Source organism: Tachypleus tridentatus, chromosome 3 (genome assembly GCF_004210375.1).
Source record: "Tachypleus tridentatus isolate NWPU-2018 chromosome 3, ASM421037v1, whole genome shotgun sequence".
NCBI classification, from domain to species: Eukaryota; Metazoa; Arthropoda; class Merostomata; order Xiphosura; family Limulidae; genus Tachypleus; species Tachypleus tridentatus.
The window spans coordinates 31,490,049-31,504,882 of record NC_134827.1 but is presented as its reverse complement, the minus strand read 5'-3'; the positions used below and the strand labels follow the sequence as shown (position 1 = coordinate 31,504,882).

The 14,834-nt window shown below is 33.2% G+C and overlaps 1 protein-coding gene across 1 annotated transcript in view; it reads right to left on the bottom strand.

The window, feature by feature from the left end:
- LOC143245781 (polycystin family receptor for egg jelly-like) overlaps window positions 1-14,834 on the bottom strand; it is a 101,685-nt gene that overhangs the window by 12,695 nt on the left and 74,156 nt on the right. The window contains exons 21-24 of the mRNA XM_076492035.1: window positions 14,035-14,167; window positions 12,059-12,285; window positions 2,817-2,991; window positions 2,326-2,505 (exon numbers count right to left, since the gene is read on the bottom strand). Coding sequence (XP_076348150.1) covers window positions 2,326-2,505; window positions 2,817-2,991; window positions 12,059-12,285; window positions 14,035-14,167 — 715 coding nt within the window. The remainder of the gene's footprint in view (window positions 1-2,325; window positions 2,506-2,816; window positions 2,992-12,058; window positions 12,286-14,034; window positions 14,168-14,834) is intronic.

The following is a 14,834-nucleotide window of genomic DNA, read 5'->3' as shown; positions in this document are numbered from 1 at the left end:
AACATACTGCTTAGATGACTTAACTAACTGATTATCTATTACACCAAGAATAACATACTGCTTAGATGACTTAACTAACTGATTATCTATTACACCAAGATTCTTTTCTTTCATGAAACTGTTAAGGTTGTCCAAGTCCAAATTATATGAATAATTATAATTATGATAATACACATACGTTATCTTTCATTTATCATAACTTAAAATCATCTGCCATTTATTTGTCCAACTCACTAGATGATCTAAATCCTTGTGTAAAGCAGCATCCTCTTTGCAGCTAGAAACACCAAATATCTTGATATCATCTGTAAATTTAAGTAATTTATTGACCATTCCTTCTATCTCATCAATGTAAACCAAAAAGAACAAAGGTCCCAAGACTGAGCCATGAGGTGCCTCACTTGTGACAATAATCGAGTGAGAAGGAACTCCATTTACAACAACTTTCTGGTGACTTCCATCGAGCTACTTTTGTATCCAATCAATTAATTTATCCCTCACATCTACTAAGTTTTTTTACAAGTCTTTTATGTGGCACTTTGTCAGATACTTTCAGAAAATCCAGATACACCCAATCTACAACTTTACCCTCATCTGCATAAGCAGTAACATATTCAAAAAATGTTAAAACATTTCCTACGCAGAATTTTCCCTTCGTAAAACCTTGGTATCTGATAAAATTCTAAACTTTGTTAAATTCGAAAATTAAATAATTCTGATGGGGCATTGAAGTTTAATAACCTATTTATTTAGCTTACGTGTCAAATACACGTAAGTTGTAATTCAGATTGAATGGGTCAAACACCATTAATTACACTAGCCTGCGATGGTTTTACTGTCTTGAAATTTTTACACATCCTACAGTAATTCCTATATGTTCAATCTGAAATGTTGTCCATTTTTCTCCATCAGTTACAGATTTTTCACAAAACGTCATATGTACTCTTATATAAGTGAATCATTTTCACTGGAATCTGAACACATTTTATCATGTTGACATTTTAAAATGTTGACAACCATTGGCTGTAGATTTCTCTAGACCAATGGCGACGTGAGAGTCTTATCGATTATTCTAGAACCCAAACATAACAAACGTTATAATAAAAATGTTCATTGTGGTAAAGGAAATAATAATTTGATCTAAGTAAGAGTTTTTTTTCTTCTTCCCGAAATCTACGTAGCTGAATTAGGGAAAAAAAATATGTTACTAAAACCGAAACAACTTTTATGAAGTTTAAATTCTTAGGCCTATCTTACTTTAACTATCTTTATCACCACCGATATAAATGTAGTTGAAAAATTTATCGATAACTGACTCAAAAGAATAACAGTTTTTATTTGGAGGTTCACCATGGGTTCTGGGTATTTCATTACTCTAATACTGTATTAACCAATGGGAATGCGTTAAGTCAAGATGAAACGAACCGATAAATCATCCATTGTGACAATTATGTATAAGCAACATCTTTTCCTTGAAACACAGTTTTAAAAATTCAATAACATAAGACATAATTAGGTCACCCAATGAAGGAAATAGTTATATGAAGGATGTAGTTATATCAAAAAATCAATGATAGAATTTGATGACCACGATAAAGGACATTGTTGTTTTTGTTTTGTTTTTTAATTTCGCGCAAAGTTACACGAGGGCTATCTGCGCTAGCCGTCCCTAATTTAGCAGTGTAAGACTAGAGGAAAGGCAGCTAGTCATCACCGCTAACTCTTGGGTTACTCTTTTACCATCGAATAGGGGGATTGACCGTAACATTATAACGCCTCCACGACTGAAAGGGCAAGCATGTTTGGTGCAACAGGGATTCGAACCCGCGACCCTCAAATTACCAGTCGAACGCCTTAACCCACTAGGCCATGTCGGGCCTCAATAAAGGAGTGTGTGTGTGTTTTTCTTTTAGCAAAGCCACAAAGGGCTATCTGCTCAGCCCACCGAGGGGAATCGAACCCCTGATTTTAGCGTTGTAAATCCGGAGACATACCGCTGTACTAGCGGGGGGCCTCAATAAAGGACATAGTTACGTCATCAGATGAGGGTTGCAGTTATATTACCAGCTCAAGGATGTAGTTATCTCAACAACTGAAGGATACAATCAGATCAACAGAAAGAGGAAGGTTACTGGTTATGTAACCAAAATATCCGACTGTATTTGGAAAGATGGAGTTCAATACTTAAATACTGGAAAGGAAGGAACAATAAATTATACAATAAAACAATTATACAATTATACAATAAATTATGCCCTTTCAAAAAGTCAAATAACAACAACATCTGATATTTTGTGAATTGTCTTCGACATAATATATTTTTACCTTTCAGTTCGAAAATATCTTTGTAAATCCAAGGTGAGTTAGATGGAATTGAAGAGATGTCGGACTCATTGACCTTCTCCCAATGCTTCTGGAACATGGACTTTTCCTCATTGAAAAAGGAATACGGAAGGTAACAACCATCTATCACCCTCTTCATCATCTTAGAAACTCGACATCCATCTGGACACATTCAAAATATTCGTTCCATGTCTACTTTTTTTTTTTTTTCTCCAACTTATCATTTGATGAACAAAATTAATTAAATGATATTTAAAGAAAACAGAGTCTCTTAACTTGGCCAAAAAAGATAGCTTGGAAATTAACCATGAAAGATTAAACTCATCCGTGAAACTTATTAGCTAATAATGTCTTAATATTAATGCATTGTTTGAAACAACAAATTATCCTCTTATAATTTAAAATAACAACACATTTACTGGTGCAGCTCCTTATAATAATAACAAAAATTATGAATATTAATTTCGGTATACCTTGCTTCACCCGTAGTTGTCTTATTCTTGGAGCTCCAACTCTGAATGAAACCAAATTTGACATATAAGCGGTGTCCAAGCCTATGAGAGGTTCTGCATTGTAATGTTCTGTAGCAAATAAGCCTGGAAGAAGTGCTTCATCTATCCAGGTCCAGAAGGAATCGGGGTCAGAAATCTTTGCAAAAAACACAAAACAAACAATTACTTCTCATAATGACAAGAAAACTGCCTTTTGAATTCGGGGAGTTACAGAAGATTGCTGGTCCGACATGGCCAGGTGGTTAGAACGCTCAACTCAGAATTCGAGGATCGAGGGTTCGAACCGTCACACTAAACATGCTCGCCCTTTCAGCCGTGGGAAGGTTATAATGTGACAGTCAATCCCAATATTCGTTGGTAAAGGAGTAACTCAAGAATATTACGTTGTTAAAAGTAGGAACGGGTAGCGCAGATAGCTTTAGTGTAGCTTTGTGCAAAAAATTAAAACAACAACAAGTGAAACAACAGCTGCTTTAACTGGTGTTTTGTTACGAATAGATGAGTAATAAACTTATATATTAACTGGCCCGGCATGGCCAAGCGTGTTAAGGCGTGCGACTCGTAATCTGAGGGTCGCGGGTTCGCATCCCGGTCGCGCCAAACATGCTCGCCCTTTCAGCCGTCGGGGCGTTATAATGTAACGGTCAATCCCACTATTCGTTGGTAAAAGAGTAGCCCAAGAGTTGGCGGTGGGTGGTGATGACTAGCTGCCTTCCCTCTAGTCTTACACTGCTAAATTATGGACAGCTAGCACAGATAGCCCTCGAGTAGCTTTGTGCGAAATTCCAAAACAAAACAAACAAACAAATATATTAACTGTTTTCAGTTATTTCTGGAAGAATTCTCAGTCTTGCTCAGAACTTGTTTATTACTTATAAAATGTTTCTTTTTAAAATTTCGCGCAAAGCTAAGCGAGGGCAATCTGCACAAACCATCCTAATTTAGCAGTTTAAGACTAGAGTGAAGGCAGCTAGTCATCACCATCCACCGCTAATTCTTTTGCTACTCTTTTACCAACGAATAGTGGGACAGACCGACATTATAGTGCCCTCACGACTGAAGGAGCGAACATGTGGATTCGAACCCCCGACCCTCAGCTCACAAATCAAGCACCCTAACCACCTGGATATACCAAGCCTTGATGATACGTTGCCCTGTAATATATTTACGGAGTAAATCCTTTTGTTGACGATAATATATGGAAATAATATATTTACCGAGTGAAACCATCCTCATGATGATAATATATCTAAGTAAACTATTTACCGAAGTAAAGCCTTGTTATTGACGATAAAATATCTAAGTAATATATTTACCGAGTAAAACCGTTTTCTTAACTGTAAGATATCTAAATAATATATTTACCGAGTAAAGCCCTGTTACTGACTATAAGATAACTATGTAATATATTTACCGAAGTAAAGCCCTGTTACTGACTATAAGATTACTATGTAATATATTTACCGAAGTAAAGCCCTGTTACTGACTATAAGATAACTATGTGATATATTTACCGAAGTAAAGCCCTGTTACTGACTATAAGATAACTATGTAATATATTTACCGAAGTAAAGTCCTGTTACTGACTATAGGATAACTCTGTAATATATTTACCGAAGTAAAGCCCTGTTACTGATTATAAGATAACTATGTAATATATTTACCGAAGTAAAGTCCTGTTACTGACTATAGGATAACTCTGTAATATATTTACCGAAGTAAAGCCCTGTTACTGACTATAAGATTACTATGTAATATATTTACCGAGTAAAGCCCTGTTACTGACTATAAGATAGCTATGTAATATATTTACCGAAGTAAAGCCCTGTTACTGACTATAAGATAACCATGAAATATATTTACCGACTAAAGTCCTGTTACTCACTATAAGATAACTATATGATATATTTACCGAAGTAAAGCCCTGTTACTGACTATAAGATAACTATGTAATATATTTACCGAAGTAAAGCCCTGTTACTGACTATAAGATAACCATGTAATATATTTACCGAAGTAAAGCCCTGTTACTGACTATAAGATAACTATGTAATATATTTACCGAGTAAAGCCCTGTTACTGACTATAAGATAACTATGTAATATATTTACCGAGTAAAGCCCTGTTACTGACTATAAGATAACTATGTAATATATTTACCGAAGTAAAGCCCTGTTACTGACTATAAGATAACTATGTGATATATTTACCGAAGTAAAGCCCTGTTACTGACTATAAGATAACTATGTGATATATTTACCGAAGTAAAGCCCTGTTACTGACTATAAGATAACTATGTAATATATTTACCGAAGTAAAGCCCTGTTACTGACTATAAGATAACTATGTAATATATTTACCGAAGTAAAGCCCTGTTACTGACTATAAGATAACTATGTAATATATTTACCGAAGTAAAGTCCTGTTACTGACTATAAGATAACTATGTAATATATTTACCGAGTAAAGCCCTGTTACTGACTATAAGATAACTATGTAATATATTTACCGAAGTAAAGTCCTGTTACTGACTATAGGATAACTCTGTAATATATTTACCGAAGTAAAGCCCTGTTACTGACTATAAGATTACTATGTAATATATTTACCGAGTAAAGCCCTGTTACTGACTATAAGATAGCTATGTAATATATTTACCGAAGTAAAGCCCTGTTACTGACTATAAGATAACCATGAAATATATTTACCGACTAAAGTCCTGTTACTCACTATAAGATAACTATGTGATATATTTACCGAGTAAAGCCCTGTTACTGACTATAAGATAACTATGTGATATATTTACCGAAGTAAAGCCCTGTTACTGACTATAAGATTACTATGTAATATATTTACCGAGTAAAGCCCTGTTACTGACTATAAGATAACTATGTGATATATTTACCGAAGTAAAGCCCTGTTACTGACTATAAGATAACTATGTAATATATTTACCGAGTAAAGCCCTGTTACTGACTATAAGATAACTATGTAATATATTTACCGAAGTAAAGCCCTGTTACTGACTATAAGATAACTATGTGATATATTTACCGAAGTAAAGCCCTGTTACTGACTATAAGATAACTATGTGATATATTTACCGAGTAAAGCCCTGTTACTGACTATAAGATAACTATGTAATATATTTACCGAGTAAAGCCCTGTTACTGACTATAAGATAACTATGTAATATATTTACCGAAGTAAAGCCCTGTTACTGACTATAAGATAACTATGTAATATATTTACCGAAGTAAAGCCCTGTTACTGACTATAAGATAACTATGTAATATATTTACCAAAGTAAAGCCCTGTTACTGACTATAAGATAACTATGTAATATATTTACCGAAGTAAAGCCCTGTTACTGACTATAAGATAACTATGTGATATATTTACCAAAGTAAAGCCCTGTTACTGACTATAAGATAACTATGTGATATATTTACCAAAGTAAAGCCCTGTTAGTGACTATAAGATAACTATGTAATATATTTACCAAAGTAAAGCCCTGTTACTGACTATAAGATAACTATGTAATATATTTACCAAAGTAAAGCCCTGTTACTGACTATAAGATAACTATGTGATATATTTACCGAAGTAAAGCACTGTTACTGACTATAAGATAACTATGTAATATATTTACCAAAGTAAAGCCCTGTTACTGACTATAAGATAACTATGTGATATATTTACCGAAGTAAAGCACTGTTACTGACTATAAGATAACTATGTGATATATTTACCGAAGTAAAGCCCTGTTACTGACTATAAGATAACTATGTAATATATTTACCAAAGTAAAGCCCTGTTACTGACTATAAGATAACCATGTAATATATTTACCAAAGTAAAGCCCTGTTACTGACTATAAGATAACTATGTGATATATTTACCGAAGTAAAGCCCTGTTACTGACTATAAGATAACCATGTAATATATTTACCAAAGTAAAGCCCTGTTACTGACTATAAGATAACTATGTGATATATTTACCGAAGTAAAGCACTGTTACTGACTATAAGATAACTATGTGATATATTTACCGAAGTAAAGTCCTGTTACTGACTATAAGATAACTATGTAATATATTTACCAAAGTAAAGCCCTGTTACTGACTATAAGATAACCATGTAATATATTTACCAAAGTAAAGCCCTGTTACTGACTATAAGATAACTATGTGATATATTTACCGAAGTAAAGCACTGTTACTGACTATAAGATAACCATGTAATATATTTACCAAAGTAAAGCCCTGTTACTGACTATAAGATAACTATGTGATATATTTACCGAAGTAAAGCACTGTTACTGACTATAAGATAACTATGTAATATATTTACCGATGTAAAGCCCTGTTACTGACTATAAGATAACTATGTAATATATTTACCGAAGTAAAGCCCTGTTACTGACTATAAGATAACTATGTGATATATTTACCGATGTAAAGCCCTGTTACTGACTATAAGATAACTATGTAATATATTTACCGATGTAAAGCCCTGTTACTGACTATAAGATAACTATGTGATATATTTACCGAAGTAAAGCACTGTTACTGACTATAAGATAACTATGTAATATATTTACCGAAGTAAAGCCCTGTTACTGACTATAAGATAACTATGTAATATATTTACCGAAGTAAAGTCCTGTTACTGACTATAAGATAACTATGTGATATATTTACCGAAGTAAAGCACTGTTACTGACTATAAGATAACTATGTAATATATTTACCAAAGTAAAGCACTGTTACTGACTATAAGATAACTATGTAATATATTTACCGAAGTAAAGTCCTGTTACTGACTATAAGATAACTATGTAATATATTTACCGAAAGTAAAGCCCTGTTACTGACTATAAGATAACTATGTAATATATTTACCAAAGTAAAGCCCTGTTACTGACTATAAGATAACTATGTAATATATTTACCGAAGTAAAGCACTGTTACTGACTATAAGATAACTATGTAATATATTTACCAAAGTAAAGCACTGTTACTGACTATAAGATAACTATGTAATATATTTACCGAAGTAAAGTCCTGTTACTGACTATAAGATAACCATGTAATATATTTACCGAAGTAAAGCACTGTTACTGACTATAAGATAACTATGTAATATATTTACCGATGTAAAGTCCTGTTACTGACTATAAGATAACTATGTAATATATTTACCGATGTAAAGTCCTGTTACTGACTATAAGATAACTATGTAATATATTTACCAAAGTAAAGCCCTGTTACTGACTATAAGATAACTATGTGATATATTTACCGAAGTAAAGCCCTGTTACTGACTATAAGATAACTATGTAATATATTTACCGATGTAAAGTCCTGTTACTGACTATAAGATCACTATGTAATATATTTACCAAAGTAAAGTCCTGTTACTGACTATAAGATAACCATGTAATATATTTACCGAAGTAAAGCCCTGTTACTGACTATAAGATAACTATGTGATATATTTACCGAAGTAAAGCCCTGTTACTGACTATAAGATAACTATGTAATATATTTACCGAAGTAAAGTCCTGTTACTGACTATAAGATAACTATGTAATATATTTACCGAAGTAAAGCCCTGTTACTGACTATAAGATAACTATGTAATATATTTACCGAAGTAAAGTCCTGTTACTGACTATAAGATAACTATGTGATATATTTACCGAAGTAAAGCCCTGTTACTGACTATAAGATAACTATGTAATATATTTACCGAAGTAAAGTCCTGTTGCTGACTATAAGATAACTATGTGATATATTTACCGAAGTAAAGCCCTGTTACTGACTATAAGATAACCATGTAATATATTTACCGAAGTAAAGCCCTGTTACTGACTATAAGATAACTATGTAATATATTTACCGAAGTAAAGCCCTGTTACTGACTATAAGATAACTATGTAATATATTTACCGAAGTAAAGCCCTGTTACTGACTATAAGATAACTATGTAATATATTTACCGAAGTAAAGCCCTGTTACTGACTATAAGATAACTATGTAATATATTTACCGATGTAAAGCCCTGTTACTGACTATAAGATAACTATGTAATATATTTACCGAAGTAAAGTCCTGTTACTGACTATAAGATAACTATGTAATATATTTACCGAAGTAAAGCCCTGTTACTGACTATAAGATAACTATGTAATATATTTACCGAAGTAAAGTCCTGTTACTGACTATAAGATAACTATGTAATATATTTACCGAAGTAAAGCCCTGTTACTGACTATAAGATAACTATGTGATATATTTACCGAAGTAAAGCCCTGTTACTGACTATAAGATAACTATGTGATATATTTACCGAAGTAAAGCCCTGTTACTGACTATAAGATAACCATGTAATATATTTACCGAAGTAAAGCCCTGTTACTGACTATAAGATAACTATGTGATATATTTACCGAAGTAAAGCCCTGTTACTGACTATAAGATAACTATGTGATATATTTACCGAAGTAAAGCCCTGTTACTGACTATAAGATAACTATGTAATATATTTACCGAAGTAAAGCCCTGTTACTGACTATAAGATAACTATGTGATATATTTACCGAAGTAAAGCCCTGTTACTGACTATAAGATAACTATGTAATATATTTACCGAAGTAAAGCCCTGTTACTGACTATAAGATAACTATGTAATATATTTACCGAAGTAAAGCACTGTTACTGACTATAAGATAACCATGTAATATATTTACCAAAGTAAAGCCCTGTTACTGACTATAAGATAACTATGTGATATATTTACCGAAGTAAAGCACTGTTACTGACTATAAGATAACTATGTAATATATTTACCATTGTAAAGCCCTGTTACTGACTATAAGATAACTATGTAATATATTTACTGATGTAAAGCCCTGTTACTGACTATAAGATAACTATGTGATATATTTACCGATGTAAAGCCCTGTTACTGACTATAAGATAACAATGTAATATATTTACCGATGTAAAGCCCTGTTACTGACTATAAGATAACTATGTGATATATTTACCGAAGTAAAGCACTGTTACTGACTATAAGATAACTATGTAATATATTTACCGAAGTAAAGTCCTGTTACTGACTATAAGATAACTATGTAATATATTTACCGAAGTAAAGTCCTGTTACTGACTATAAGATAACTATGTGATATATTTACCGAAGTAAAGCACTGTTACTGACTATAAGATAACTATGTAATATATTTACCAAAGTAAAGCACTGTTACTGACTATAAGATAACTATGTAATATATTTACCGAAGTAAAGTCCTGTTACTGACTATAAGATAACCATGTAATATATTTACCGAAGTAAAGCACTGTTACTGACTATAAGATAACCATGTAATATATTTACCAAAGTAAAGCCCTGTTACTGACTATAAGATAACTATGTAATATATTTACCGAAGTAAAGCACTGTTACTGACTATAAGATAACCATGTAATATATTTACCAAAGTAAAGCCCTGTTACTGACTATAAGATAACTATGTAATATATTTACCGAAGTAAAGTCCTGTTACTGACTATAAGATAACCATGTAATATATTTACCGAAGTAAAGCACTGTTACTGACTATAAGATAACTATGTAATATATTTACCGATGTAAAGTCCTGTTACTGACTATAAGATAACTATGTAATATATTTACCGATGTAAAGTCCTGTTACTGACTATAAGATAACTATGTAATATATTTACCAAAGTAAAGCCCTGTTACTGACTATAAGATAACTATGTGATATATTTACCGAAGTAAAGCACTGTTACTGACTATAAGATAACTATGTAATATATTTACCGATGTAAAGTCCTGTTACTGACTATAAGATCACTATGTAATATATTTACCAAAGTAAAGTCCTGTTACTGACTATAAGATAACCATGTAATATATTTACCGAAGTAAAGCCCTGTTACTGACTATAAGATAACTATGTGATATATTTACCGAAGTAAAGCACTGTTACTGACTATAAGATAACTATGTAATATATTTACCGAAGTAAAGTCCTGTTACTGACTATAAGATAACCATGTAATATATTTACCGAAGTAAAGCCCTGTTACTGACTATAAGATAACTATGTAATATATTTACCGAAGTAAAGTCCTGTTACTGACTATAAGATAACTATGTGATATATTTACCGAAGTAAAGCCCTGTTACTGACTATAAGATAACTATGTAATATATTTACCGAAGTAAAGTCCTGTTACTGACTATAAGATAACTATGTGATATATTTACCGAAGTAAAGCCCTGTTACTGACTATAAGATAACCATGTAATATATTTACCGAAGTCAAGCCCTGTTACTGACTATAAGATAACTATGTAATATATTTACCGAAGTAAAGCCCTGTTACTGACTATAAGATAACCATGTAATATATTTACCGAAGTAAAGTCCTGTTACTGACTATAAGATAACTATGTAATATATTTACCGATGTAAAGCACTGTTACTGACTATAAGATAACCATGTAATATATTTACCGATGTAAAGCCCTGTTACTGACTATAAGATAACTATGTAATATATTTACCGAAGTAAAGTCCTGTTACTGACTATAAGATAACCATGTAATATATTTACCGAAGTAAAGCCCTGTTACTGACTATAAGATAACTATGTAATATATTTACCGAAGTAAAGTCCTGTTACTGACTATAAGATAACTATGTAATATATTTACCGAAGTAAAGCCCTGTTACTGACTATAAGATAACTATGTGATATATTTACCGAAGTAAAGCACTGTTACTGACTATAAGATAACTATGTGATATATTTACCGAAGTAAAGCACTGTTACTGACTATAAGATAACCATGTAATATATTTACCGAAGTAAAGCCCTGTTACTGACTATAAGATAACTATGTGATATATTTACCGAAGTAAAGCCCTGTTACTGATTATAAGATAACTATGTGATATATTTACCGAAGTAAAGCCCTGTTACTGACTATAAGATAACTATGTAATATATTTACCGAAGTAAAGCCCTGTTACTGACTATAAGATAACCATGTGATATATTTACCGAAGTAAAGCCCTGTTACTGACTATAAGATAACCATGTAATATATTTACCGAAGTAAAGCCCTGTTACTGACTATAAGATAACCATGTAATATATTTACCGAAGTAAAGCCACTTTCTTCAAAGGTGTTCTTCAGATGGTTATTAACCCAGAAGGCATTTAGATTTCTATGTTGGTGAGCCACATATAAAAGTAAACTCAGGAAGATCATATAGAGACATATGTCTTTCAGCACTGCCATCATTTCGCGCTCTTTCATTCGCTGTTCTCGTGCCTTGCGCAGAACTTCCGGATCCATAGGAGCGATTTCAATCTTCGTTCGATGTCCTATCAGAAAAAACAGAGTCCATAAATATCACGACGTAATACCTTCTAAATAAAACTCTTACGTACAACTAAATTAAAAGAAAATCGAAAGTTTTAAGATCCGTTCCGCTTCTTTTTTTTTAATAGCCAAAAAAACAGAAATTACAAATATCCTCATGAAGATATCATCGGTTATATTCTGAGTTTATATTATTTATTAACTTGGTTTTGTTTGTTTGTCGTTGAGCCCAAAGATACACATTAGTCTCTCTGTAATCTGCACATCCGTGTGTCCTAGGTTTCCATTGGTATCCTAGACATTTCTCCTTGTGTCCTAGGTTTCCATTGGTATCCTAGACATTTCTTTTATGCAGTTGGATATGAAATTATTTTTAAGTTTCACAGATGTTTGCGATAGAAACGTGTTGTTGTGTTTTTAATTAAATAACGTTTGGATGTTTCGTAGCTGTGTGTATCACAACTCTTGACCAATGGATGATACTGCTCTAATTAATATCCGCGGAGACATTTTCGTTAATACAAACACATTACTCAAAGTAATCACTCAAAAAATAGCCCATTGCAAATACATTTCTCAGACAAGTGTTTGAGAGATTTTGGTTGAGTTTGCTATTTACGTGCTAAGCAAAAATAATCTAGTAAATATTAAATAACGATTCTGTTATAGAGGTCACTTTATCTTCATGTACTTACGTAATTGGTTTTCATCGTACACAACAACAGTTACTGTTGTTGTTTTCATATTTATACTGGAACCCAGTTCTACCGTAAAACTAGGTGTGTATTATCTCAGCTTCAGTTTCTCTTTAACAAATAAGAATTCATTGTTTCAAAAAAGTGCTTGAAATACACGTCAATCTTGGAATAATTAAGTGGGAGGTTATTATGCAACAGTTGACAAAAATCATTGAAACGGACTACAGCAAACACATTTCGATTAATAAAGGGGATATTTGCCCATCCACTTTTTTCTTGTCCCCTCCCTCCCAAATTTAACCCTACATATGTGGAGCAAGTGCGATAAGAAAACACGTTCGCACGCGCACTACCTTATAACAGGAGTTGTTTTTTTTTTCTTGTATGCGAGAAGTCTGTTGTTTGTTTGTTTTTTTTCATTTCGCGCAAAGCTACTCAATGACTATCTGCGCTAGCCGTCTCTAACTTAGCAGTGGAAGACCAGAGGGAAGGGAGCTAGTCATCACCACCCACCGTCAACTCTTGGGCTACTCTTTTACCAACGAATAGTGGGATTGACCGTTATATTAATACGTCCTCATAGCTGAAAGGGTGAGCATATTTGGTGCGATGGGGATTTGAACCCTGGATCCTCAGATTACCAGTCGAACGCCTTAACCCACCTGGCCAGCGAGAAGTCAACCAGATATATCGTGCAATACTAAATACCCCATTTAACCATACTTTTTTATATACCAGAGGTACTAATGCACTAATTATTTATTTAATTAATCAAATAATGCTCGAAAGAACCCAGAAATAAAAGAGTCTCAAGTTTTGGTGTGTGGTCTTTAACTGCTGAAAGATAGAAGCTTGATCATTAACCTCATTTTCAAAAGAGTCTCGAGTTTTGGTGTGTGATCTTTAACTGCTGAAAGATAGAAGCATGATCATTAACCTCATTTTCAAAAGAGTCTCGAGTTTTGGTGTGTGATCTTTAACTGCTGAAAGATAGAAGCTTAATCATTAAACATGATTCTGAAAACTTCCCTTTGTATTTCCCATTTTCTTTACCTTCTTTTGGTTTACAACTCAGAAGTTCCTCGTCATCTTGTGGAAGGTTGTTCATTATGCTGTCATCATCTCTGGCATCTTGATAGTCTGGTTTTTTGAAGATTATGGAGATGACAGCAGCAATGATGAATACCTGAAATTATATAAAATTAACAGATTCACAACACATGCTTATTATACTACGTACTACACAGATTCGGGTGTTTTGGGGTGTTACTTTTGAGGGATCACTTGGCCACAGTTTGGTTTAGTTTGTTTTGAATTTCGCGCAAAGCTACACGAGGGCTATCTGCGCTAGCCGTCCTTAATTTAGGAGTGTAAGGCAGCTAGCCATTACCATCCACCGCCAACTCTTGGGCTATTCTTTTACCAACGAATAGTGGGATTGTCCGAAACATTATAACACCCCCACAACTGAAAGGGCAAGCACGTTTGGTGTGACGGGAATTCGATCCCGCAACCCTCAGATTACGAGTCGAGTGCCTTAACCACCTGGCCACTCCGGGTCAATCACAGTTTCAGGTGTTTTGAGGAGTTCATTCTGATGGATTACCTGACCACAATTTCAGATGTTTTGGGGTGTTTGTTCTGATGGATTACCTAACTACAGTTTCAGATGTTTTGGGGTGTTCGTTCTGATGGATTACCTAACTACAGTTTCAGATGTTTTGGGGTGTTCGTTCTGATGGATTACCTAACTACAGTTTCAGATGTTTTGGGGTGTTCGTTCTGATGGATTATCTAATATTAATGATCACATTTTTGTTTTGATAAGTGAAATTTCGGGAAGCATTTCTTTT